The 26,838-nt window shown below is 44.5% G+C and overlaps 1 protein-coding gene across 1 annotated transcript in view; it reads left to right on the forward strand.

Annotated features, from left to right (window-relative positions):
- Positions 1 to 25,406, forward strand: part of epha4l (eph receptor A4, like) — a 57,049-nt gene extending 31,643 nt beyond the window's left edge. The window contains exons 5-17 of the mRNA XM_063492695.1: positions 5,273 to 5,608; positions 10,733 to 10,857; positions 10,961 to 11,120; positions 12,798 to 12,909; positions 15,099 to 15,157; positions 15,627 to 15,740; positions 16,270 to 16,455; positions 19,752 to 19,813; positions 20,290 to 20,499; positions 20,610 to 20,759; positions 21,138 to 21,334; positions 23,502 to 23,660; positions 25,163 to 25,406. Of these exons, the coding sequence (XP_063348765.1) occupies positions 5,273 to 5,608; positions 10,733 to 10,857; positions 10,961 to 11,120; positions 12,798 to 12,909; positions 15,099 to 15,157; positions 15,627 to 15,740; positions 16,270 to 16,455; positions 19,752 to 19,813; positions 20,290 to 20,499; positions 20,610 to 20,759; positions 21,138 to 21,334; positions 23,502 to 23,660; positions 25,163 to 25,277 (1,985 nt within the window). The 3' untranslated portion in view covers positions 25,278 to 25,406. The remainder of the gene's footprint in view (positions 1 to 5,272; positions 5,609 to 10,732; positions 10,858 to 10,960; positions 11,121 to 12,797; positions 12,910 to 15,098; positions 15,158 to 15,626; positions 15,741 to 16,269; positions 16,456 to 19,751; positions 19,814 to 20,289; positions 20,500 to 20,609; positions 20,760 to 21,137; positions 21,335 to 23,501; positions 23,661 to 25,162) is intronic.
- Positions 25,407 to 26,838: the final 1,432 nt, after the last annotated feature.

The raw sequence follows: 26,838 nt of genomic DNA on the forward strand, positions 1-26,838 counted from the left end.
CTGAGATCCATACACGCATACACTTCATTATTTTTTTTAATAAAGTAATCAGGTAGAAGATATCACCGAACACAATTTAGATTACAATATTAAAACTAGGTAAAATACCCATGTGAGTGGGTATAAATACACCCACACACAAAGCAGTAATGAGGACCAGCGACAGACACCCGTGGGAGCTCCTTGCTCTGCTTGTGTTCAGGTTATAAGGAGGGGTTGTTCTCCATTTTGGGGTTTCTGTTGGCCCTTGATGTGTTTTTCAGATTTTTCCCCAGTTTTCTTAGCGGTGGTTTTGTGGAGGAAGAAGGAGGGACGGAGTAAGGAATGAACGCAGACTGTGGAGGACTCAAGGGGGGCATTGAATGAATCCCAGCCGGATGGTAATAGCGGGGTCGTTGCTCTGGCCAATTTAGCCCGGCTCTTTAACTCGGTCCTGCGCTACACTAGGCTAACAATTACTGATAGAAAGAGACAGACAGAGATAGGGGTGGAGAGGGTGGGAGCTTGCTGTGGGGAAAGATGGAGAATGGGAGTGGAGTAAAAATGAGAAAGACAGATTAAGGTGGGGAGGGGGGGAGTATGGAAGTGAAGGAGCAGCAGGAAATAAAGAAGTAATGCTCTGAGCAAATTGCTAGGCCATAAACGAACAGAAAGGGAGGGAAAAGAAATCACCAACTTTCTTTAGGAGAAACTTTCCAAGTGTCCCCCTGGATTCCTCCCATAAGGAGTGTGAATTTTGAGGCCATGTTGAGCTAACGTTGTATGAAGGTTGTGCGAGCGTTGAGCTCCCGTCTCCCCCTGCCGTTCTTTCTCCCAGGATTAATTACCGGGTGTCAGTCACAGCCGACGGCTCTCCCACGCTCCCTTGTTCCCAATGGTGCCTTCTGGGAGAGCGACAGGTACAGGCAAATGTAGTTTGCGTGTGTGTGTGTGTTTTTGTGTAGAATGCAAGGAAGAATACTGATATGGTATTTAAGATTTAGATTTTATTTTTATTTGTTTATAAAAGCAAAGCTACATAGTGCAGTTGTTAGGTTTGTATTAGCAGAACAAAAAATTCTTTCTGGGATGATTATACACATTCTCCTGTCAATGGACATCCTGCCCCCTAAAGACCTTTACACACCAAGCTCACTGTGAAAAATCGCTACTTTTCGAAAAATTGAAATTCCAAACTTTTTGGATGCAAGCTTGTTTTATAACGTACACACCAAGATAACTGAATTTGTTCGAAAAATTTGTCCTATGAAAATGCACTACGAAAAAAATTGAGTTGACGTCAAGCAATGATGAGCTGGTACTGATGTTTCTACACAAGAAAAGGAAGAAACAGAGATTCTGGATTCATCCAATTCTCCCACGCAAGCAGCAGCAGGGAGAATTTTATTGTTTGATCCAGGAGTTGAAACTGTATCCCGACTGCTTTTGTACACATATCAGGATGTCAGTTGGACAGTTTGAGCTCTTGCTGGCAGAGTTGGGACCACATCTGAGGAGACAGAGTAATCATTTCAGAGAGTCGATTGACCTGGAACAGCGTCTAATTGTGTGTCTGAAGTAAACCGGATTATTTTAATATTTGGATATTCAATGCTGCGAGTGCGCTTGTTCCTAAATGCAGTGGTCTGATTGGTCAGATCTGTTTGTTTCATTCAAAAATCTCAAAAATCCAGCTTGGTTAGAAAAAAATAAATGCCACAAATTTGTTTAAAAAAGCAAAGCAAATACAAATGAGTTTGGATAATAATATGATCTATATTTCTCAGTTTGTACATTTTTACCAGGGAGATGATTTTGGGGTTTGAATCATGTTTGATGGATTAGTTCTGTCTAACACCCTTTCATCAGCACAATATATGTAATTGTTCAATATGTTCACAAGGGAATTTTTTTTCCTTGTGAGTTTTTTTTTTTAGCTGACTCTTATATTAAAAGCTAAAGAAAACTCAGCTAACATAAGGATGTCTAGTTTTATAGTTTTGAGTTTTGAGGTAATGGAACTGCGTCTGTGTTTCCGTAACATTTCAATTATTAGTTTAACAGCGTAGCACTGCTGTGCAAATGATCAGCCACCTTTGTCCTGTTATGTTTATGACACCTGAAGTCCAGATAAGAGCCCAGTATCTCAGATAGTGTGTCAAGAATTGGTGTAAAGGTAGTAGGTGTGAGTTAAACCTAGCTCACTGACAAAGCCGCTATTGTGATAACCCTTTGGGTGGGCACCTTAAATTAGAAATCCCATCTGTAACTTGTTCCCATTGTCTGGGCCGCAGACGTGGGGAATAAGGTGAAAAAGCAAATGAGGAAAAGTGGGCGAGGAGATGAAAAGGCAGGGGCAAAGGATGGTGGATGAGTCCTTTATCATGATTTTTAATGGGAATGTATTAATAGATTTTCATGGAGGGCTACACTTGGTAAGGGGAGGCTGAGCGGTGGTGCTATTAGCACAGTCCATTCTGCATCCTTTCATCTCAACGCTCGTGTACTGTGCAGTTAAACAGATACCTCTCCTCACCAGCCACGCTCATTATTTGCCCTCCCTCCTTGTATCCAACCCTCCAGACCTGCTCCTTACATACTAATCAGTTTTTTTTTCTTTTGCTTTCTGGGTGAACAGACGGTGTTTGTCTTCTCCATCTCCGTCCTCTCAGCCTCTGCCTCCCCTCAGCATTTGCGAGTTTACCGCTATCTGCCAGAATAACGCTGGAGTCGTGTCCATACACGCACAGCCAAGCGCCTTCCTAGCGCACAGTTACTCGTCTCCATTAATACGCTGACACTCAGAGCGCGCTTCTTCCTCCTCGGGCGACCGTGCGTGCACAGCCCCACACGCGGTCCTCCCTCCGCTGCTCTTGGTGTCTCTGTGAAATCATTCATTGCCATTCTCCTCCAAAAATAACACTGATAATTAATTTCCGTTGTGAAATGATTCGTCTGCGGACTGACTAGCTTTCATATTTCACCCTGCATCGATCCCCCCAGCCAGCTCGCGTGCGCTTCATTAGTCAGAGGGAGAGAGAGAGTGGAGAGCAGTGAGACAGGGAAAACAGAGACATGGGGAGAGAGAAAGTGAGAGTTAAGTCAATTACCGCTGCTTATGTTTGAAAGCAACGCAAAAAACACATTAATTACGACGGAGCTGACATGTAAATTGGGATTGATGTGCCAGGAAGTTTGTCACATAGCTGCAGAGCTGCTTCCATATAAAACTACAGCGTGTGGCTTTTTATATCAAAGCAGGGACTAAATAACAGGCTCCAAAGCAAACTTTGTTTAAAGTTATTCACTGGCTGCCTTAATGTCCCACTGTTAGCAGTGGGCTCAGGCATCCCACCACTTTCCAGCTGATTCGACAGGAATCTGAAAGAAAGTCTGTTGGCCTATTGGATTTCTGTTAGCATTCTGAATTAACTGAGGTGAAACTGGATCCTCCCATTCTGTAATGGACAGGACATTAAAAGGTAACTCAAGAAGCCTCAGCTCCCAATAAACGGAGAACCCAGTCAATTACAAATTCACAACTTATGTATAGAAAGGATTAATTGCCACAGGTATTCATGGGGATTGTGACAACTGTCCAGATCAGCAGTTAATTTCAGACCTTGATGTTTTTTTGCGGTGGGGTGAATATGATGACAGCCTGTTCCTTTAATGTGTTATTTTTACTGAAGTAAAACATTGCAAGTTAAGTTTCACCTATTGTGCATTGTGTGTAGCTTAAATCTGTAGGCTTAGTCTGACTTATTAACTCAAGTTAATTCATCATGTTTTACCAGTTGACATAATTATTACATAGCATAATTAAGTTGTTCCAAGAATTCTTTTTTTTAGTGTCGTGAACATCAGTAGATGGATGCTGAACACAGTGTTGCCAACTTAGTGACTTTGTCGCTATATTTAGCAAGTTTTCAGAACCCCTTAACGACTTTTTTTCTAAAAAGCGGCTAGCAACAAATCTGGCTACTTTTTTCTGGTGTTATTGGAGACTTATGACAACTTTTTGACGTGAAAGCACGTATCGCTCTTACTCTCAACAAGCACCTTGCCCATGCCAAAGCACTCACAGGCGGCAGGTAGTCCTCACGCAGCAGTATCCCCTAGCTGATGTCAGAGCAGGAGATATTCACCCCTACGCGTACAAACTGCAAATGAATCGAATGCATAAGCGAAGCGAACCCCCCAAACTTTGAAATGTCCTTGCAGAGCCTTAAGTCCATCTTGTACATCCAATTTTGAATGAAGCTGTCTGGTGAGGCTTGCTATGTCCATTTTGATTGTTAATGGTTAAAAATGTTCTTCTTTTACTGTTACTTTTTATGGATCACAAGGTTTAAAACGACTTAAAAAGACACACACACACAAGCTAATTCTGCCAGAGTGCCTATTTCACGTCACTTTTGCCGGTCCCAAGTCCAGATAAAGGAGGAGGGTTGGAATTGTGACATTAAAAAACAATAATTGCTAAAAGAAATTTAATTTCTAGTTCTAAATATATTCTAAATGCTTTTAGGGTGTTTTTTTACTCACTATGTCTCTTCCACAATGTTATTTCTCTCTCCTACAGGGTCTGTTACAATTATATAGGCATGACCAATTATGTAAATTGGGCGATGACATCATTTAGTGACTTCTAGCGACTTTTAGGACAGCCAATAGCGATTTTACTTACTGAGGAGTTGGCAACACTGGCTGAACAGGCCTGTTTATATGTGTAAAAACAAAAAATGGTTAACAGGAACACTAGCTGAATGTGCTACGTTTAGCTCATTTAACAGTCTTTAAAAAGAGTCAGTAGTGGGGGTGGGGGTTGGGTTTGAAATTGTGTCCATCTTGCAATAAATTGGCAGAAACCCTGCTGCTTTAAACCATACGCTAACCACCGCCACTTTAGATAGCTTATTAGCATAAGCAACATGAGCACACGGCTAATTAGCTTATAATTACTTACACACATTACTGAAGCTGCTTCTTAAACCTACAGATTGCTGTTTAAATCATTACAAAAATATGTTGTAAATAAAAGCTGGCTAAACTCAGGCTCAATTAAACTGCATATTTCACCACAAAGCACCGCTAACACATGAGTAGCTAACAGCTTAGCAGCTCAGTTACTGTAAAAGTGATAAGACAGAATTGTGAAAACGTGGCTGCTTGTATTATGGATTTCTTCTCAATTTTAGTAACCACAAGTCAATGTTATTGCATCTGTGTGCTTTTTTAGCATTTGGCATGCTGCTTTTTACAACGCCAGCTCTCCTCCCTCCCTCTGCAGGCCCTCCGTCGGCGCCTGTGCATCTCATCTCCAATGTGAACGAAACCTCTGTAAACCTGGAGTGGAGCCCACCCCGGAGCTCTGGGGGTCGCCAGGACTTGACATACAACGTAGTGTGTAAGCGCTGCGGTTCTGATGGCCGGCGCTGTCAACCCTGCGGAAATGGAATCCACTTCAGCCCACAGCAGCTGAGCCTGAAGGGAACCAGGGTGTCCATCAACGAGCTACAGGCCCACACCAACTACACCTTTGAGGTGTGGGCGGTGAATGGAGTCTCACCTCAGAGCCCAGGGCCTGAGCAGGCCACGTCAGTGACCGTCACCACCAACCAGGCCGGTAAGACGATGGGAGCTGATTCAGCTGATCCTAACATGGTTTCCTGTGACCCCATAATCATCAAACTTCTGTTTAATCACTTATTAACATATATTCCAAACCCTCCTTACGCTTGCTTACTTTAGTGAGTTCAGGGGGGTCTTATGGTTTTGCAGGAGATCACAAAACATACACTCTCACACTGTGTGAGAGTTTATGTTACCAGAGAGTGTGCTGGCTCATGTATGATACAGAGCACGGGTTCATTTGACTGAATGCTTGAAAGTACTTTTTGGGGGGCATGTCAAAAACATGTTTATTAAAGTTGTGAATAATTGGGGGGAAGGTTGGGTGATTACTGAGGAGGATGATGATGGATTTTCAGCAGAGGGAAATGATTTTATGCAATATTTCACTGGAGTTTTGCATAATTAGGCATAAGAAGCCAGGGCTGACGATGGGGGCACCGTGCTATATTTAGCACCCAAACTAATGAATTAGATGAGTGGTATTGATCTGGGGAGGATTCATTACAAATTCTGTTGGATTACATGTGCCTGGGTGCCTGTGTGTGTAATTATTGTCATAGAATACAACCACAGGCTCCCCTTCTGAACAGGAGAAGAGCCCTCCAGCTTCCATGCTGTATTCAAAGCCTCCCGTTGTTTCGTCATTTAGCCATTTTGTGACCAGTTGTTGTGCAAATGGATTTTACGACCCGGGTCTTTTCTCTTCATCCCTCCCGTCTATCCTCCGCTTATAGACGATCATTACCTTGGTCTGCTTTACTGCTCTGCTCTTGGGTGGCAAGCTAAGTGCCTTTTTGTGTCTTCTTTTATCGCTAATTTCCATCCCTGGGAAAAGCGAATATCTTCAATAGGGCTTGGACTGGCAATTTAAGGACACAGTGGCTTGATTTATCAGCCGGGGTCAGGAAGATAGAGATGAATGGATGTACTGCCTGTGGGAGAGCTGCGAGTACTGCCAGAAAGGCCTATGTGGGAGCTGTAATGCAGCACACCCTGGAGTCCGGGCTGAAGGCTCATAATAGCATGTCAGCGTGACCATGCTGATGCACAGTTGCACAAAAAAATGCAGATTTTTTTTTTCTTATAGAGATGCAGTCCTAAACACACACACGCGTACATACACACACACACACACACACACACACACAGAGCCCCCTAAGGTTGCTGGAGGCTAATGTGCTGACTTGAAGTTGTAAGATACAGATGATGTTGCCTTTGGCTCGTCACTGGTGCATGTTTCACAAATGTTCGCCAGGATTAGTTATATGAAGCTGCAGCTGGAAGCTCTACTATAGTGTGTGTGTGTGTGTGTGTACTTACACATATGCAACACTGACTGCATGCATGGTGAGAAGTAAAAAAATGTTTTGCAGAGATGCTTGCATGAATGCAGATGATCTACATTTGCTTCTTAAACAATGTCCTCTGTGTGTCTGTGCGTGTATCCATGTGTGTGCGTGTCTCTCTTATAATTTGTGTGTGTGTGTGTGTTAAAAGAGAATAGCTCCAGACTGATTGGATTTCTTCCTGCTAATGCTCGGTAGGGGCTTTAGAAGCTCTGGTTTCAGCCGCTGGTAATCCAGCCAGTCATCTGTGGCTGTCCCTCTCTCTGTATCGCCTCCCCTCATCCAGACACCGAGGATTACACATTTATTATGATAGATTTATTAGGATTTATAAGTGCTGTGGAAAAGACACCCCCGCCACCTCCCCGCCCCATTAAAGTTCAAATTTCGGCTAGGGAGGAAGAAGTGAGGTAGGCAGATTGGAAAGGATCTGGATTTTTTTTTTTTTTCGGCACGAGAGGAAAGTGTAGAAAGGTGCAGTGGAGAAAAATGAATGCCGTCAGATAAAAATGAGCAGTGCCGCTTAATGTGCGTGTGAGTGTCTGTGGCTCAGGCATGTATTTATGCGCGTACAAGAAGGTCAGATTCCATGTGTCGCCACGAACAATTCCACTGTCGTAAATCAGGCGGGGTGTAACCCTTTCACCCGGGCTACAGGAGGAAAGCGAGGGGAAACGGGGATGGGGAGGGTGAGATGTCCAAGCTTTGAACTGACCCCTGGCTGTAAATGGATGTTTTCTTCCCCTTTTATAAGATCAAGCGCTCTATATGTCTATGTGTGTTTGTGTGTGAGAGAGGGAGGGGGTGGGGGGGCATTTATGTCCTGATACAAAATACTTCAGGTGGCTAAAAGTGAATTCATGCATAAGGATTGTGTGCGTGCGTGTGTGTGAGCACTTCCATCAGTGCGTGTGTGTGAGTTTCCATCGCTCTGGCAACAAATGGGCCGGCATACATGTGGAAATGTGTTCTCGGGAGGTGGAGGCTGACTCTAGATAGGTGGAGGGGGCGAGGAGGGAATCTTGTAAGCAGGAGCCATTTTCTCCCAACACCCTGAAAAATGGCTCCCTCCTCGACTATTTCTCCTTGGCGGCGAAGGCAAAGAAAAAAAAGAAAAGAAAAAAAGAGTGACTCAAATCTGGCAACCAGGCTCCAATCTGGCAACCACATGTGCAGCCCCTGTCTGTTTTAATGTCAAACTGTAATCGGCCGCGTATTCGCGCAAATGCTCCACCGCAGATGCTCCTCGCTGCACAAATACTCCGTGATGAGCACGCTCGCTCAACGAGCTGGAAAAGGAGAAAGAAGAAAATAAAAAATAAAAATCCGCTATTCTGCTGGGAAGGTTATTTTTCAACCAAACCCTGAACTCTGTGTGCCTCTGCCAGGTTTTTACCGATTATAATTTATGTATGTGCGCAGTGATTGAGTTTTTTTTTTTTGCTGTCTGAGCTGTGTGAGATAATGGGGCTAGGTGTGTGTTTTTCTATGTGAATTTCTATCTTTCTGTTTGTATAATGAGTTCCTTTGTGTTGCCGGGATGTGTATGTCTGTGTGTGTGTGTCTGTGTGTGTTGCAAAGCATTTTTTTTTTTGAGAGAGAGCACAATTCTGAAATAAGATCTGAATATTCATTGCGTCTAACACTTATTATTCCACCGGCGTGTTTAGCCCACGCGTTCATAGGGGGGCGGTAAGAAATTACAGATCTGTCCCACATATTTAAATTCATCTACAGAGGTGCCAGCAAGTCTAGCACGCTGTGCCTCAGGTGAATGTTTCAATTTTAGGATCTCAAGTTTAGCTGTGCACGATTTGTCTGTATGCATTTGTGCACAGTTTTGTTTTGTTTTTTATTTTACCAGGGTTTTTTTTGTAGTTTTTTTTAAAGAGACCTTAATGGATCTCTTCTTCTGTGTGTGAGCCGAGCTGCCTGGTCGTGTCCATTAGAAGGGAACACTCAGAAAATCTGTCATCTTTATCCTCACATTAGTCGAGAGGAAAATAAAAACGCAACAGGAGCAGCAGAACACGATTAAATCGCCATATCTGTCATCTTCGGAGGGGAAGATGGATGTGTGGATTACCTCCAGGGAATGAAGGCCCGTGACCTCCTCGGGGGTTTTCCTTTCGGAGTTGGAGCATCCTCAGTCGGCCCCAGGAGGGCCTTCAAATTGGCTCTTGCTGCCGGCTAAGATTGATCGGAGGGCTACAAATGGCCGCCATGTAATTGTTTAAGGGAGACGCAACACATTAGGCCAACAGGATGACACAACCTTGGGTTAATCTATTTACTAAGAGATGTCTGCAATCCCATCCCTCTCCATCACAGTCGACCCCCACCAGTCGCAAGCCCTCTGCCTCCCCCTCCCCTCCCCCATCTCCCCCTGTCGCTTCTTCACCCCAATGAAACTCAATCCCTTGGCTGGTGCTTGAATTCCAGGCCCGTTTGAACTCAATCCCCCAGCTAAAAGCGGGGTTTTGTTAGCATTAGCTTGTGGGCTAGGCTCCCTGGAGCCCCCGGTCAAAGTGATGAGAATGTATATAATGTCATAGATAATCCAATCATAATCGGTGGACTGTGAACCCCTCATTAATCATCCCCACTGTAATTTTTTAAAAGGCAGATGGTCTGGAACGAGTAAGGTTACAGTAATCAGCGAGGGGCAGAGGTCAAAGATCTGCTCCGTTTGGAGACGTAAGAGCAGATGCCATAAAAAAAAACTGTATTACCTGGGCGTTAGTGGGAATGTTTGTCTATGTGGTGCTTTGTTCTGGCTCTGTGGGCGAGGTTGTTGGGAGTATTATTTAACCCTCTGTGGTCTCGGTGCCCTGAGTCCTAACCTTAACGCCGTGCTATTAGAATATGTGACGTTTGGTTTTTGCAATCAGGGGCCAAAACCAAAATCAAGCATTTTAACTGACACAAGTATCACAAAGTATTTGCATTTTTTCCCTCTGCGTTACAGGAACTTTGCTGATTATAAATCCATCATGGTTTTATTTTGGTCTTTTTGTCTGTGTTTATCTATGGAGCTTTATTCTATCAGCTCGTGGCTGCACTGCCATATCTCCCAAAACTCAGTCCTTACACGAGTTGTTCCTCTGTTTACAACTCTGTCTCTCCTACACCTATGGATTTTCTCTTCGTAAAGTCGCGAGCGTGTATGACCCAATTTACGTGTTGTCACACTCCCCGGAGATAGAGGTTTGATTTGTGCAGCGGCGACGCACTTGGAGGGAGGGGGCGAGCGTAAGCCATTATCTGTGCTTTAACCTTCACGTGTTAAAGGCGTCTGAACACACGGCTGCTTGAAATATGGCCTCATTATCAGCTGCCGCAGAAAAGGCTCGAGATAAGATCGCTCTCTGGAGCTTTAATGAAAACCAATTGATTTGCTCTCTTAAAGACAAAAAAAATGCAAAGGTGTCGAGCCCATTTGATTTCATTCATATACTTTGCGGTTGAGAAAAGTGCCTGAGATGCTCATGTCACGGGAGAGCTTGTATCGGTTTTATAGACGCCAACATTTAGTTCACGCTCCTTCTGTCAAATCAGCTGTGTGGCCGCACGGTTTCGCAAGACCCCTGATTCTGAATGAGAGCCAAGTTCAAAGAGAAGTGGAAGCGATTGCCTCGTGGCTTGTTTGACTTTCTCAGCAGGAGCAGGAGAAAGTGTGGGACAGAACAGACTCAATGTCTCCAAGGGTGAAAACAACAGCTAAACATTTTTTTCTCTTCTGTTTCCTCTTTCTTTGATCGTCTCACCAGCTCCCTCTCCAGTGACTTCCATCCAAGCCAAGGATATCACGAGACACACCATTTCCCTGGCCTGGCAGCCACCGGAAAAAGCCAACGGGGTCATCCTGGAGTATGAGGTCAAGTACTACGAGAAGGTGAGGGACAGTGTGAGATATTTCGTTTCTGCTGAACCGTCAAAGCAAAAGCAGCCTCTGAATAAGTTGTATTGTGTTCTTTTTTTTCCCTGTCCCGCTGTAGGACCAGAATGAAAGAAGCTACCGCATCATAAAAACCTCATCAAGGAGCACCGACATCAAGGGCCTCACCCCCCTCACCTCCTATGTTTTCCATGTGCGGGCTCGCACAGCGGCCGGCTACGGAGAATTCAGCGGCCCGTTTGAGTTCATGACCAACTCGGGTGAGTTAAGTCACACTGCCTGTTCATCTTTGTCTTCCAGCTCCGCCATGGCAGTGTCTGAAAAATTCCTACAATGATAGCATCTCTTACGAGTTTGTCTCTTTCATTGGAGAGTCATTAATCAAAATTGCTGTTGTCTATAAAAGATAAATGATATTGTCCTCCGACACCTGACTGGCAACTTGAATATCTTCCATTATTCACGTCTGAGTATCAGCCTCAGTAGACGTGCCAGCTGATGTTTAAACTGTATGAAGCTTTGAAGAATGGCACCATTTGTGGCGTTTTCAGTCAGAAGCTGCTGCTAGATACTTCTCACTGCTCGCCAGAACTCTTTAATTGAATCAGTTTCAAACCAAAATAAATGTATTCATTTCTCTGCCAGAGTCTAAGGCACACAAACCCTGTGATAACTGGAGCAACAGCGCCTGTGTAGGTGGACTCTGATCACAATTTCAGATTAGTCTCTCAAACCTCACTAACCCACTAGTGGGTTACTTACTACAGTGATATAGAGTGCAGCCAAAACTTGTTCAGACCCCGAGAAGTTTATTTGAAATTCTAGTGGAGATCCCACAGTTTCCAAAGATTTCCATTTGATACTGAGTAGCGACAAAAACAAAACTTGGAAAAATCTGTTACAAAATAAATCAAATGCTATAAGACAGAGTGGAATAACATGACCTTATAAAACTCCTTTGAGGGGAAATGAACGAGGAAAACTGTGCAAGATGTAAATGAAAGTCTGTTTTTTCAGGAAGAATTTTACTACTGACTAATGCCTGACTTGTGCTTCAACTTGAAATCTGCATAACCAGGAACCCCTCGTAACCCTGAGGCCACAACCTTCTACGTAACCTGACATGCACCTCCAGAGAAATGTAACTACACGCAACCCGCCTGCAACGACTCTCATTGGCGTTGAAGGTTTTGGTGCAGGGTTAAAAAGGGTCTCCGATTAAAGTTACGACACAGATTTCTCACTGAAGCAAAAATTTGGCATCAGACTGCATTTGTGGTGGTGAAAGGGGCACGAGTTGGGCACGTCTATAACAATACATATCGTACATACTTTGTGACGATAAATAACTGAGTAGTAATCTCTCCAGTCTAACAGCACGGTACATAAACCAGCCGTCCACCTGCTAGAGCTTCTGTTTATGCTGGACTTGGCCTCTAAGATGATGGTCTGTGTGCCCAACGGGTGACACACAAAACAGTTGTTATGCACCCGAGTAGCTTGTAAGTAGTGGTAAACAGCACCATCACTCCAATAATAATATGTGGCCTATTAAATCTAATCTCAGCTTTCTGTATTTTCTTAGCATTCAGCTTTTAGTCCAGTGAATATATTTCCACATAATGTTTCCCGTTACTGATGACACAGAGGGCTAGAGAGATCCACTAGAAGCCCAGGTGTCCCTTTTGTAATGCAGATAGAGACAGCAGCGCATGATAATGACACGGTCAAGCACACATCCTAATGGGCTGTCATTGTCTCCCAATGAAGCATGCGAAACAGTGGACTTTATGATCAGAATAGTAAAATGGAGGGAGAGCGAGCAAACACTGCGTGGGGACAGGAGGAGGCGGAGGGATGAGGGGTATCGAGTTACTTTGACTTTGCTCTTTTTTTGTTGTTTCTCTCCAACCTTTTTTCTCTCCTCTCTCCGATAGTCCCAGCTCCCATTATCGGCGACGGGGCCAACTCCACGGTGTTGCTGGTGTCAGTGGTGGGCAGCGTGGTTCTGCTCATCATCCTCATCAGTGCTTTCGTCATCAGCCGACGGTGAGCTTCACTACCCACCCCCGCCCTTCCATCGAACTCTGTCCCTTCTGCTTTCTGTCTTTCTCGGCACACAGATGAGGGATGTCTTACTTAGTGCCGGGAAAAGTAGCTGTCAGGAAATGGAAGTCACTCAAAAGAGCACACACATACACACACACTAACACCCCCAGACAGCTAGTGCAACTCGCTCACATTGGATGAGTGATGACTCGCCACACCGGAGATGTGATTGACAGCTCCGACAGCTGAGGAGATGCAATCAGCGACCCCTCGCTCCCTGTCCTCTGCATCCAGCCCGCTCCCTTCGCATAGTCCCACCCGCCTCCACTCCACCCCGTCCCTCTCCCACTATCTCTCAGCTAGTGGCTGTAATCCTGCCCGCTAGTTATTTTCTCCTGCTGCACCTTGCTGACCGCCGCGACGAGAATGAGAGAGCGAGAGGGAGAGCGACGGGAGGGTGGACAATGAGATAAGCGGGAAAAAGTGGGAGATAGAATAGAGCGAGGACGAGGCAGAGAGGCATCAGGTGGATTTGCAGTGACCCAATCTCAGGGTGTTAACCAGCGAGCAGGACAAAGCACCGTCACACAGATGGGATTACATGCAGATGGGGCTGCCTCACCTAAGGGTGTAAAACCACACGCACTCTCTGCATGTGTGTGTGTTTGTGTGTGCTTCCATATGTGTTAGGGGTGTGAGTGAATACATCCTGTGGAAAAAAAATAACGTTTTGTGTGCGTGTGGTGTGGCAGTGGGGGGAGTGGGGTGTCAATGGCTTGTGTGTTGATTCTTGAATTGACCAAATCACTATTTGCATGTGTGTATTGGTGCTGTGAATGATAGGGAGTGAAGGGGGCTGTTGATTGTGTGTGTGTGTGTGTGTGCTCTCTTTTCCATGTGATTGCCTCTCTCTGCAGCCAAGCAGGTGGTTGTCTCAGGCTTTTTTATATGCATGTGACGGCCACTGTCATTGTGCTGCCGCGTTCATCCTGTGATTGTGGGGAGGGACTGTAATCACGTAGCCGTTTACCATCATTACACAGCCGTAGAAGAGGACAATGTCTCGCACATCTGGTCATTTCCACCACTGACCTTAACACGTCAATATAAGCACAGGTGTCAGGCAGCCTGAGGGATTCGCAGGGATTTAAGTGCATCTTCTCTAGAATTGATTTATAGCTTTTATATTCGTCCAGCTTCTCTGCTCCATGTTGTTGTTATATGCTCAGTGCCCTTCAGAAAGCTTCAATGTTGGAAGATTTCTCACTTGACCTTGATGCAAAAAATATATCGAAGTAAAACTGTTATCAACAAACATCTAAACCAAAGACACTTATATTATTTATTTGGATTATTACTATTATTGTTGCACTGATATGTATTGTATGAAGTAATCATTTAGTTTTTGCATAATAACAACTCAGAGCTGTAATTATCTTTTGTATTTAAGACTAATTAAGAGTATCGGTACATATTTTTGCTATATTTACTTCTACAATTGTGGATTATCATCTTTAAGCATGGTCAAAATCTCAGGTAACACGGTCAGAAAATGGAAAAAGTAGTCCACATGTGCAATATGAACATAAAGATTAGGGTTTGGTTTCCAGCATTGTTTTTGTCACCTCACGAGGATTTCTTTAGTAACTAGTCACCTGAAACCCTTCCTTTAATGGGGACACAGGTTCATGTTGGCTCCATAGATTTATTCTGAGAGCTATAGATGAATTTCCCTGAAATATGGAGGAAGAGCTAAGAAGTAACGTCTTTTGTTTGAGGAAGCCTGGTGAGGGGCAGCCAATCAAAAACACACACACGCCCCTTTTTCCAGCCAACTGGGGGCAAAATATTTACTTTACAGACATACATGTGCCACACATAAACAAGAAAATGAGCTTGCAAAAGGTTTTAACTATTTCTAAAGGTTTTATCGTAACATGATATTTTAAATCATCTTTCTTGAGAGCTTGAAAAAAGAAGGCAAGTGGACTTGGGGAAAAAGACACATGAACTGGATGATTGAGAACCTACAATTAAAATCTTTGTGATGAGCATTGTTTAATTATATTAAAAAAGGAATATCCATATCTCATCTTATATATATAAGATATAATTGTGTTCTAACTTCCTGAGATTTGAAGCTTGATTCCCTGCCATGAGTGACCATTCTGCTTTTCTTTGCCCCCTAGAAGGAGTAAATACAGCAAAGCCAAGCAGGACTCTGATGAAGAGAAGCACTTACATCAAGGTAACTCATAGTTAACACTCCGCCTACAGACCTTATAATTGTAAAACATTATTGCTGTCAGGTATGCTCGTGTGCATGGGCTCTAAACCACAAATGAAGCCCATAAAATGGGAGGAAAAACAAACTGTTTTGAAGTTAATGTACTTGCAACCCAACATGCTCCAAACACCTCATTATCAAGTCATCAGCATTGTTATTTGTGTGCCACAAAAATATCAAGTTAATGAGCTCCATCTTCATCGGAGTCAGCCATAGTGACATGAAAAGCGCTGGAGTCAGTGTGTGAAGCGAGGTATGGAGAGAAGAAAGGAGGAGGAGGAGGAGAGGATCCATAGAGGAAGGCAGCGTAGCCTGCAGCACGATGGAAATAAAGAACAGATGGAGAGTAGTAGTCGGAATAAATTAACCTTCGCTTTTTTTAAACTTCCTTCTTTCTTTGCCTCCTTTTTTTGCAAACTTCTTTCCCCAGGAGTGAGAATATATGTTGACCCCTTTACCTATGAGGACCCCAACCAGGCCGTCCGTGAGTTCGCCAAAGAGATCGATGCCTCCTGTATCAAGATTGAGAAAGTGATTGGTATTGGTGAGGAGAATTTTTTTTCCTACATTACATGCATGAATACATATTGGAAAAAGATCATATTTTGTATTTGTTTCATACAAACACACCTTTCTCTGTGATATGTGGACTTTTTGTGGCCTCTTTGAGATTAAAATCCATTGTTTCCCAGACTTTAACATGTGGCTTCTGGCTCTAGAGAGGTCAACAAGTTAAAAAAAAAATCAACAGTGGCTAAATATGTTGTCCATGCTATTCCTTGGGCCAGAGAAAAGTCATCCAATGACAAAATAATAAAGAGAAAGAATCAATATCCATCTCCCCCTCTCTCTGCTCCAGTGGGTGAAGGGAGGAGGGGGAGTAAAGGATTAGAGACCCTGATCAATGTTTAAAGTGGAACCTTTCTAACCTACAGACACACACACACAAACAGATGTGTAGGCACACACTCTTTTTGATTTGATTTATAGTCTGTGGATCAGAGTGCTCATGTATCACCGCTTCACATTTTCATCTGTGGGGTTTTTTTTTGCTGTTGTTGCTGTTGTTTCAGGGGAATTTGGAGAGGTCTGCAGTGGACGCCTGAAGATGCCCGGCAAGAGGGAGATCTGCGTGGCCATAAAGACTCTGAAGGCCGGCTATACGGACAAGCAGAGGAGGGACTTCCTGTCCGAGGCCAGCATCATGGGCCAGTTCGACCACCCCAACATCATTCACCTGGAGGGCGTGGTCACCAAATGTATGTCAAGGATTCATTTTTACAGAATGTGTTTCAAATGAGGGGAGGAAAGTGTTTTGCGCAGGTGAAATTGCTTCTGGAAATTGCAATAATGCTTAGCTCACACACATACAATTACTATTATATTCTAAAAGGCAGTCATTTCTGCTGTCTCCCTTGAAAAATGTAACAATAAATCATCACAAAGTGCAGTTCTGGGTGACTTTGGAGAAAGGTGAGCGTAGGGACAAGCCTGTTTTTACACACACGCCTGCGCACTAGTGTGTATCCTAATGCTTCTGTGCGGACATTTTACAAAGCTTTCACAATATTCTCAAATAAATGCGTATTTTTGAGCATCAAACGGACGTCCCATCCTGGCTTATCCCCAGGTGGGTTTCTGTCCAGATGGAAGGGGTCCAGCATTGCTGTGGAGGGGGAGGTGGTTGTAGAGGTAGCTGGGCAGTTGGGAGAGGGGTGGGTGTGGGAGTCTAATGGGCCCAGGAACAGGCCCTGTAGCACAGCACCAGACTCATTAATCATGGTGTCAGCTGTAAATGTGTTTGGGGTTAGGGAGTGATACCCTATCCCTCCTCTATCTGCTGCTGCATGGCCACAAAACACTGGCCAAATCTCCCTCCTCCTGCCCTCAGCGCTCTCTCCGTTTCTTCCCCTCTTTTACACCTTCCCCTGATGTTATTTGTTCGGCTATAGGTATGTGTGTGTGCGGGTGTGGGTGTGCGCTGTGTGTGTGGGTGTCTTGTCAGCACATGCCAACATCCGGTACCTTTGATTGCATGCATGTGTGCCTGAGTGTTACCATGTAGCCTCGGCTACATGTGCCTTAATGTGTCGTGATACTGCTCAGCTCTATCTGTGCTAGATAAAACTGCCATTCTAACTGTAGTGTACACCGCTTTTACACACACACACACACACACACACACATATATATATGTATAGATATACCCACACACAAACATGCAGCCCAGCCGGAGCTGAAAGTGAACAGCAGCACAGGCAGAATTGCTTATCACCTATCACACCTCACATGGCGGGGAATGACCTCTCAGACCTCGCAGCGGCGGCGCGAGAACGACAGAGAAAAAAGGCGGACAGATGGAGGAAGGAAGAGAAACCAGAGACGAGCTGCTGCCAGGGAAGGTGCAAATAGAGATGCCGGACAGTTAGGAGCTGATGGATGAGAGGAAAGACAGGGCGACGCAGAGAGAGGGAAAGCAGAGGGTGCTCGAGCTACTCAACCGGAGGCTGAAAACAAAAAGACGGGGGGAGGAATGAGCGACGCAGCGGTGACAAGAGAGCTGGCGTGAAAGGACGGCGAACCAAATGCAAAAGGGTGTCCGAAAACTCCCACTCCACCTCCTTCCACTCTTACTTTTGAGAGCTTGACACGAGGTTTGGGCAAATTAGTCCTTCACACTTGAGTGTGTCAGTGGAATCTATTAAAAATCCATTATTTGAATTGCGCCCCACTCTCCATTACAATCAAGTTAAAAGGAATTCTCAATCTGGCCTCAGTTTGCTGGCATGTCCAACAGAGCCAATTAAGGCTTATTAATTATGGAGGAACTCCAAATAGGGACTAAAATACATAAATGTGCAAAAATCTCTCGCTGAAGACTTGCTGGCTGTGGTCCACCATCTTGAAGGCTATATTTAATGTTTCTATCGCGTTGGTGTGTAATTAAAAATCGAGCATCCATTAAAGCTTGAAATCAGACGTGATGTGCTTAATGGGCATTTACATGAAGTAAGAGCGTGCTGATTTTTTTAAAAAAAGGTCCGCTTTTAAAACCCAGATCTTTGTTTGCTGCAAACGCCAGGGCCTCCGGAGGACATTTGCCCAATGTTCCCCCAATATTGTCCCCCCGACGCGTTTTTTTCCCCCTCTGCCATCTCCCTGTTTTGTTGGCAGGTGATAATCGGCCCACTGGTGGGTTCCTCGCCCAGAGTTCATTGCCAAAGGCGGCAGGGCGTATTCAGTAAACAAGGAATTAGCATGCAAATGGACTGGAAGGAAGAGGGCGGGGCTGGGAAGGCGAGAGTTTAAGGTCGCAGGTCAGACTCTCCTCAGACTTGATTGCGGAGCTGTCAATCACCGGCGGCCCTGGGGCAGAGGCACGCAACAAAGGGAACAAAGATGGCTGACAAAGACGGCCCCCTCTGCTCTCACACAACTTTAGCCGAACTTCCTCTTTTTAGGGCATTGCCGGAGTGCCCCGTAATTAATGGAGTGCCAATCACGCAGCGGGTAAGGCAGTGACTGACGGCCTCTTGGCACGGCCAGAGACCCGCAGCAGAGCAGAGGAACTTCACCTTCTCAGCGGGCTCCGGCAGCTCTCGGCATTCTGCTGGAGCCCTCGAGAGGCTTCATACAAGCTCCCCTTAAGGCGGAGGCTTTAAGTCAGCAGTTTTCTATAAGGCTGTAAGCTTTTAAGTCCACCTTAACTGTGCCACTCGAAATGGAACACAAAGAGCGACGCTGTTCTAGGAGGCGAATGTGTGGCAGCACTTTTCAGCATGTGTTGTTGCCGTGGCTGGTTAGGCACCAGCTTGCTGCAGTTTTGGGACAAAAACAAGCGGGTCGCCCTTCCTTTCCCTTTTTTATCTCTTCTCCTCTGATATGCCCCTCCCTCCCTCCGTCCTAAGAGACAAAGACAGACAGACAGAGACCCATCAGGGAATGTCCACCCTCCCCGCCGCCTGCCCCGGCTCAGATAAAGACGCAGACGCTCCCCCAAGAGAGACAGAGAGGGATGGGGTGAAAAAAGGCCAGAGAGGATTGGCAGGGTTCACGGAGGATAAAAACGAGGAGAGGGAATGAGCGAGGGAGGAGTGGGGGGAAAAAAGAGAGCAACAGAGATGAGCTAGCAGGAGAGTGACAGATGCGTCGAAAGTTGGCAGAGGAGAAAGAGGGCAAAGGGACAGTGAGTGACAGAAATAGCGAGTTAGGGGGATTCTGGGTGGGTGACTGTGATGAGACTTTGGATAATACGCCCAGAGTCAGATCATATTTGCATAAACACAAGATGGTGTGTGTGTGTGTGTGGTGTTTTGTTTCAGTGGAGATGCCTTTGCACGTTCAGGGAAAGACGGGGGACGTCAGGGCAACGGTAACACACAGCTAATTAAATCACTATGGGACGGAGATGGATGGCCTCACAGACACACACACACATGCATTTTCCCTGGAGAACCCCCTCCTGCTGCGTTGAGCTGTGATGTGCGTCGTTTACCTCTATAATCATCTGCCTTTCCTTCTCGTTCTTATTCCCACTCTCTCTCTCTCTTTCTAGGTAAACCGGTGATGATTATCACAGAGTACATGGAAAATGGATCCCTGGATGCGTTCCTGAGGGTCAGTCATGCGTTTCTGTCTCCACACACACACATGTGTTCATGCGTGTATGTGCATCGACGCTTATCCCATCTTATCTCTGTAATGTCATCCACCAAATTTACAAGTGTCGGTTCACAAACATTCGCACTTTGTCCTTCCCATTTATCGTCTCGCTTTTCTCCTGACAATGAGGTTGGAACAGGTGAAACTTTAGTGCTGTTTCTCAGGTTCACAGCACTACAGGTCCACTATACATCTTAACCAGTTGCACAGTGCTAGTTAAAGGGAGATGTGGAATAGAGTGGACTTTTTATAGGTCTTTTCTAATCTTGCGGATCTTTACGCAATAAAGTTAAACCTTAAGACTATTACTTATCAATGAGCTATTAGGAGTGACCCTTCACAAGTCCCCTGTATTTACTTAGCAGACGTGTTTGTCACAGTGTGGACATTTAACAGTAATAAGGATGAGCGTTTCTCTTTTTTCCCCGCAGAAGAACGACGGTCGGTTCACTGTCATCCAGCTGGTCGGCATTCTGCGTGGCATCGCTTCCGGCATGAAGTACCTGTCAGACATGAGCTACGTCCACCGTGACCTGGCCGCTCGCAACATCCTGGTTAACAGCAACCTGGTGTGCAAGGTGTCCGACTTCGGCATGTCCCGAGTCCTGGAGGACGACCCCGAGGCCGCATACACTACCAGGGTGAGTGCAAGCGTGTTTGTGTGTTGGCGAGCATCTGTCTGACTGAGTCAGCGGGCTGTCTGTACCCTCACTTGTCGGCTTTCATTAATCAGCCCAGCTTTCAATTACAGGGAGGAAAGATCCCCATCCGCTGGACGGCCCCGGAGGCCATCGCTTATAGGAAGTTCACCTCGGCCAGTGACGTGTGGAGCTACGGCATCGTCATGTGGGAGGTGATGTCATACGGCGAGCGGCCATACTGGGACATGAGCAACCAAGATGTAAGTCAGAAGCAACATAATCATATGCAGATAGTCATGAATAATGCACAGGGTGAATTACTGTGAGATATTAAGGCTGGGTAATGTCAAACAACTTTATAAGAATGCTTCATCATTTTAACATAGTTATACAATTACCTGCAGCTTTGATGAAACACCAGCAGAGCGTTCCTCTTCCTTATTGCACAGTGAGCTCACATATGTGGTTCCACTAATTATGAAAAAGGAAAAAAAAAAGATAATGTATTGTGTAGGTGTGTAAAGTACAGTAATTAAGAAAAAAGTTATAAAAATGACAAAGTAATCAAACTGCCTGAAGTTTTTATAACATTTCTGCTCAGTCATAAAGTCTTACAGCCACATTTATCTGCTATCCAGGTGATCAAGGCCATTGATGAGGGCTATCGACTGCCCCCGCCCATGGACTGCCCTGTGGCACTCCACCAACTCATGCTAGACTGCTGGCAGAGAGAGAGGGCCGACCGGCCAAAGTTTGGGCAAATAGTCAACATGTTGGACAAACTGATCCGCAACCCCAACACCCTGAAGAGGACCGGGGGAGAGACCACCGTCAGGTGAGAGGGAGGAGAATGACGCAAGGGGCTGAAAAGAGGAAGAGGTTTCAGTTCCGTTTGTGCTTTGGAAAATGAACGATGACAGGAAATATCATAAGGTGATGGTTGAGTTAGTGTTGAGTGTGTTTTCAGAGGATATTTTAATCTTAGCAATGAGCAGTCCCAATATTGATCACACAGTCTCTGGCTTAAACAGTATCAGTCCATATGCATAAAAGCAGGAGAGTGAAAATAAAATAAAATAATAAGCAACATCTTAAAACAGTTTTCTTTGTCAGACTTCTAAGATTGCTCTGATTGCGTAATAGGAATTCATTACTAATAATCAGCTTGCTGCCTCGTGGCTGTTAAGGTAAGATCGCTCTGGAATCCACTGAATGAGCTAATTAACATTATCAGGGAATATGACAATTATATAGGTTTATTACACTTAATTTAAAATAAATTGGCAATTGTGTTGTAGGAATTTCCCATTTAGTTTAATTAAACAGCCTGGAAATGTGCTAGTCACACATTCACTGCCACATTTGCAAAGTACAGCAAATTGTATAAAAGTAATACAAATACTGTTTGGATTCGTTCAATGGGTTATTTTCTGTTTGGGCTCTATGATGGTTCTCGAGGACCGGCCAGCTGCAGGAAAATGAGAGACGTATTTTGAGAGTGGGCCTGAGACAAGTTAGGATGCTCTGTGTGAGAGCAGAGTCTGAGAGTGAGGTGACTGCCTGCTGCAACACGTGCGTTCACCTGTCAACCTCGATATCACGTTGACATTCATAATTAATGCATCTGTATTTTATACTCTTCATCATCTGCTTCTCGTCTACATACAGTTCTGTATGAGAGCATCAAAATTTCCATAACACATAGTATTTGAGAAGCCACACCAACGTACTGACACGCACACACACAGCGTCCCACTCTGTCACCGCTATTTACATTCACCATTAAACATTATCTGCCAGCACCGTGTGGCTCTTTACAACGCAAACAACCTCCATAATGGCTTTCTCTGCAAACTAGCTTTAATGGTGCTTTACACACAGGAATCCAGGCGCTCTAACAGGGGGAGGAATTACAACGTTACACCGAGTTAAAAACAAACACGACCCTACATCTCCGACACCATTACTCTCGAGCAGCCAAACGTGTTAAGGATGACCTTTGTGTGTTTACAGACTCGACGCAGGCCGACGGGAGTCTGTTTGAGTTTAACGAGTGTGCGAGCGCACGCGAGCGGGTTGCGCGATCGCACACAGACGCGCACTCCTAATAGGATACAGCGAGACCAAGCGTGGAGTCTGTGTAGAGTAATTAGCAGAGCTGAATCCTATAACTGCAGCTCTATGGTTACAAAAAGGAAAGAAGAGTATGTGTGTGTGTGGGAAGGTATCCCTGCGCATAATCTTTTCCACCTACTTAGAAGTGACGACTTAATAAAGAGCCTGACATCCAGTTCTCACAGCTCTACTCGACATCCTTTTTAAAAAGGAGAGACGATAAAGAGGCCGAGAGCGCAAGACTCACCCAAGCGGGACAAGTGTGACTCAGACTCACCGGCCTCGTGTAAATGTTTCACGGCTGCTGCCACAGAAAGGGAGAAAGGCAGGGAAAAAAGAGGGAGGAAAAATATGCTGATGAATATCTGAATGTGAAGAGGGACTCCAAGCACACTGTAAAATTCACCGAAGTGTGCCCAGGTTGTGTGTTTTCCGTGAAATAAGGATTAACTAACTGTATCGGTGACACCAGAGGAGGAGCTGTGTTTGACTTGGCTCAGTTTTTGGGTGCAGCCTACAAAATACAGACACAAAAAAATACAAAATTGCTAAGCTGACACATTTGCTGTTTCAATCAGGGAGGACAAGCTAGGGAGAAGTGTAGCTCGGTGCTTTTTACAGCTTGTAATTGTCACACATTTTTGACACTACAGCACAGAAGCATAGTTAAGAATTATGGAATAATTCCCGCAATGTGGCCGTTGCTGCAGTTGAGGTGAATCGGAGGTAATCAAAGATGGAGATGATTATGCTTCAAGTAAAAAGCACTTAAACAACTGGCTTTTATCATCTACATGCAAACAGCTGCATACAGTGCAATAGCTTTAAACACAACGAGAAGTTTGATTTTGTGAAATAACCTCGTCACTTTTCTCCATCTATTACAGGCCCACTACCACCCTGCTTGAGCCAGGGAGTCCCGAGGTGTCCGCGGCTGTGGGCACAGTGGAGGACTGGCTGCAGGCCATCGGCATGGAGAGATACTGCGACAACTTCACAGCCGCCGGCTACACAACTCCAGAGGCCGTGGTCCACATGACGCAAGAGTAAGCACTTTGCCCACAATCATACTTTCACCATGCTCCAAGTGATTTTGAAGGATGAGAAGAATGAAACAGAAAACTAAAGGAAATGCCAAGAATCACAGTGAAATAGGAAAGTTTTTGTAAAAGTAGGCAATTTTATGAATTTTTTTTAACTTGTTACGCTATAATTAATTTTCTAATAGCTCACACAAACCATTACAAACAGTTTACAAAGAGCGTGCTGCACCACCTCCTTGTGATTGTTTTGGTTACTAGTGGGTCGACAGGTCGCTCTTAGTTTCCATGGCAGACGGTGACTTGTTTGCAAACACCCACTTATCTACCACAGAGCAGAAGAAAAACCTGCAAAAGTGTGGCACAAACCGGAAACAGAGTAAGTTAAAGTTGTTTCAAAAGATGAAACATCTACTTTTAAGATGAATGGTCTCCCCTTTCAGTTTGCCGTCCAGTTTGCAAGTAGTTGGTGAGAGTTTGCAGGCAAGTCAGTGATTTCCACGCAAACTACCTGTGACCGCAGGAATATCCTCGCAACCAAAACAACTGTGAAGAGGTTTTAGGGCAGCATTACAAAGCTGTTTGGGAACACAGTTGCCAACTGGCTGGGGCAAGTGGTGTCACTTGGATCCTATTTAGACATTACTAGAGATCTTAGGAGACATGATTAGTAACAACTGTGTTTATCTATTATTTTATGACAAAACGGTGAAATCACATTTTCTCATTAAACCTTTTCAAAGAGAGACCGATTAAAACACCTTCATAAATATAAAGCTAAGCTGAGCATAAGACATGAAAACAGCCAACCTGCTGTTTCCAAATGTAACAGCTTAGAAACATGTTGTGTTCATACGCAAACACTCGGTTTTACGTCAGGCAAAAATAAGCTAATTCCCTGAAATAATTCTGGCAAACTGTGCTTTTATAATTTACGCTAAAATAAGCTAAGCTAGTTTTCGAAAATAATTCAAGGAATTTAGCTACTATGTTACCTCTGCTTCAGTTATATATGAACTAAAATAAACTAAATTAATCTAATCCAGTCACCTCAAATAATTTGAGCACACTGCTAGCGACTTAACTTTGCTTCAGATGTTAAGGATAAGCTAAGCTATGCTAAGCTAGTTACCTCAAGTAATTGGAGCATGGTTTTGGCTGTTTCCCTCTGCTTAAGTTTTTAGTCAAGTTAAGCGGTTCCCCCGGTGTCTCTGCTTCATTTTTAGCACACAGTTTCTGTTATCCCCTTATTAAGGTATTCTGTGACACATTTAGAAAGGAAAACATGAGTTAAATTTGTCACTTCTTTATTATATCCACATTTTTCTTCTGCTAAGATTACACGATTAGAGTTGCCGTGTTGGCAAGTGAAATTCCTTATACAGCAGTTAAACTGTCAGACCAGTTTCCACTGGTAGGCTGTAAAATTCATCATATGGATCAGGCCTCCATGTGCATGTTATTGTTGTCCTCGGTCCTAAAAGGCCTCTTCTCCCAATCCTTTTCAGGGACATGGCGCGCATAGGCATCTCCTCCGCAGCGCACCAGAACAAGATCCTGACCAGCGTCCAGGGAATGCTATCCCAAATGCAACAGATGCAAGGCAGAATGGTTCCCGTCTGAGAAGATTAAAACAAAGAAAAAAGGAAGCAAAACGACTTTGTTTCTTATGAAAAAAAAAACAAATAACAAAAAAGATTAAATATTAAAAAAAGAGACAAATCAACTATGAAGAAATAGTTTACCTCATCCATGCACTTTAAATTGGATCTAAAAGAAAAGAAGACATTGATGAAGAAGAGAAAAAGTGTTGCAAATGGCACCTTTTTTTCAAAAATCATACCTTTACCTTGCCCTTTTAGTTGTTTTTGGAGAATGGGACACTTCTATCTGCAGCATTTATGGATAGATGGAGGGGACGGCTGGAAAAGTGCTTCCGAGAGGCCAATCTGGAGTGCCTTTAATGGTCTGGAATGAAAAGCGGGGGAGGGGGATCGTACCTTTTCTTCCTCCTTTTGCAGAGAGTGTTATTTCTGGAACTTTCTCTCTGGAATAATCCACAGAGCATTTTTTTTTGATTTTCTGTGACTGTGTTTATTGTACATGAATTGTTTCTGTGGGACTCAGAGGCTGCCCCGGCCACCATTGTTCTCTCTCTCAGCTGGAACTGTTTGATATCTTCCAGAAAAAATGGACAATCCTAGCCGTCAGATATAAACAGTGTATCTCTGACAGGCTGGGGGTTGGATTCTTGGGGGGGGGGGTCAAGATGGCTGTGCAGGGAGGGTTTATTTTAAGGAGCTATTTGTGTTGGGTTTTTTTGTTTTTTGCTCTGTTCTGGCCTGTTTTTTTCTCCCAGAACGCTGTATTATGTTGCCCTCAGGACATTTCTGAGAATGTCTTTGATCTTCCAGAGGAGCCTTCCCACTCCCCTGTCTTCCCAAAAAAACAAAAACAAAAACAAAAAAAACATAGTCAAAAAAAAAATCCCACCCTGCTACACCTTCGATAAACACGCAGTTCGGATTCTCCCATCCATCTCCCCATGCGGATCGAAGTCCCATCCCCATCACTACTGCAGGACCAACCAACTCTTCCACACCACTTCTGACGGACGCCCGTTTGGACCACATGAGTTGGTTTTATAAGCGGAATGTGAGATGAAGAAATTTGCCAAGACGTTATCGGACACCGGGGGCAACAGGGATGCAGAAAGAGTCATCAGCGTCAGGAAATATTCAAACAAAGAAAAAGAAAACGATGGAGGATCAAGGTGAGAGTTGACAGTCTTTTGTTTTCATTCTGTTACCAAAACTTTGCAAAGAAACAGCTCTATTAAAGAAAAGAAAATACAGACATTGGATTAAAGCTCCCTTTATTATCGAAGTGTGCTTCTAATATAACCACAGAGTGCCTGTGAGAGTCATTAGATCCCCCTATCACTGGCCCCTCAGCTCTAGAAGCGGTGTTAATTAACAAGCAGGTTGCTCCACCTCAGGCAGCAAGAGCGGATCAATAGCCACTGGTCTGTGATCAGTCTGCGGGCCTGATGCCTCTGGCATATTAATGAGAAAAATTTATCAGCGGCTGACTCCCATTGAGCCTGACAGAGCCCAGCAGAGCTCCAAGGCACTTTCCAAGAACGAAGAGAGGCGCTCTGGGGTGTTAACTTTCTTCTGAGCCA

This window comes from Pelmatolapia mariae, linkage group LG14, assembly GCF_036321145.2.
Source record: "Pelmatolapia mariae isolate MD_Pm_ZW linkage group LG14, Pm_UMD_F_2, whole genome shotgun sequence".
NCBI lineage: Eukaryota > Metazoa > Chordata > Actinopteri > Cichliformes > Cichlidae > Pelmatolapia > Pelmatolapia mariae.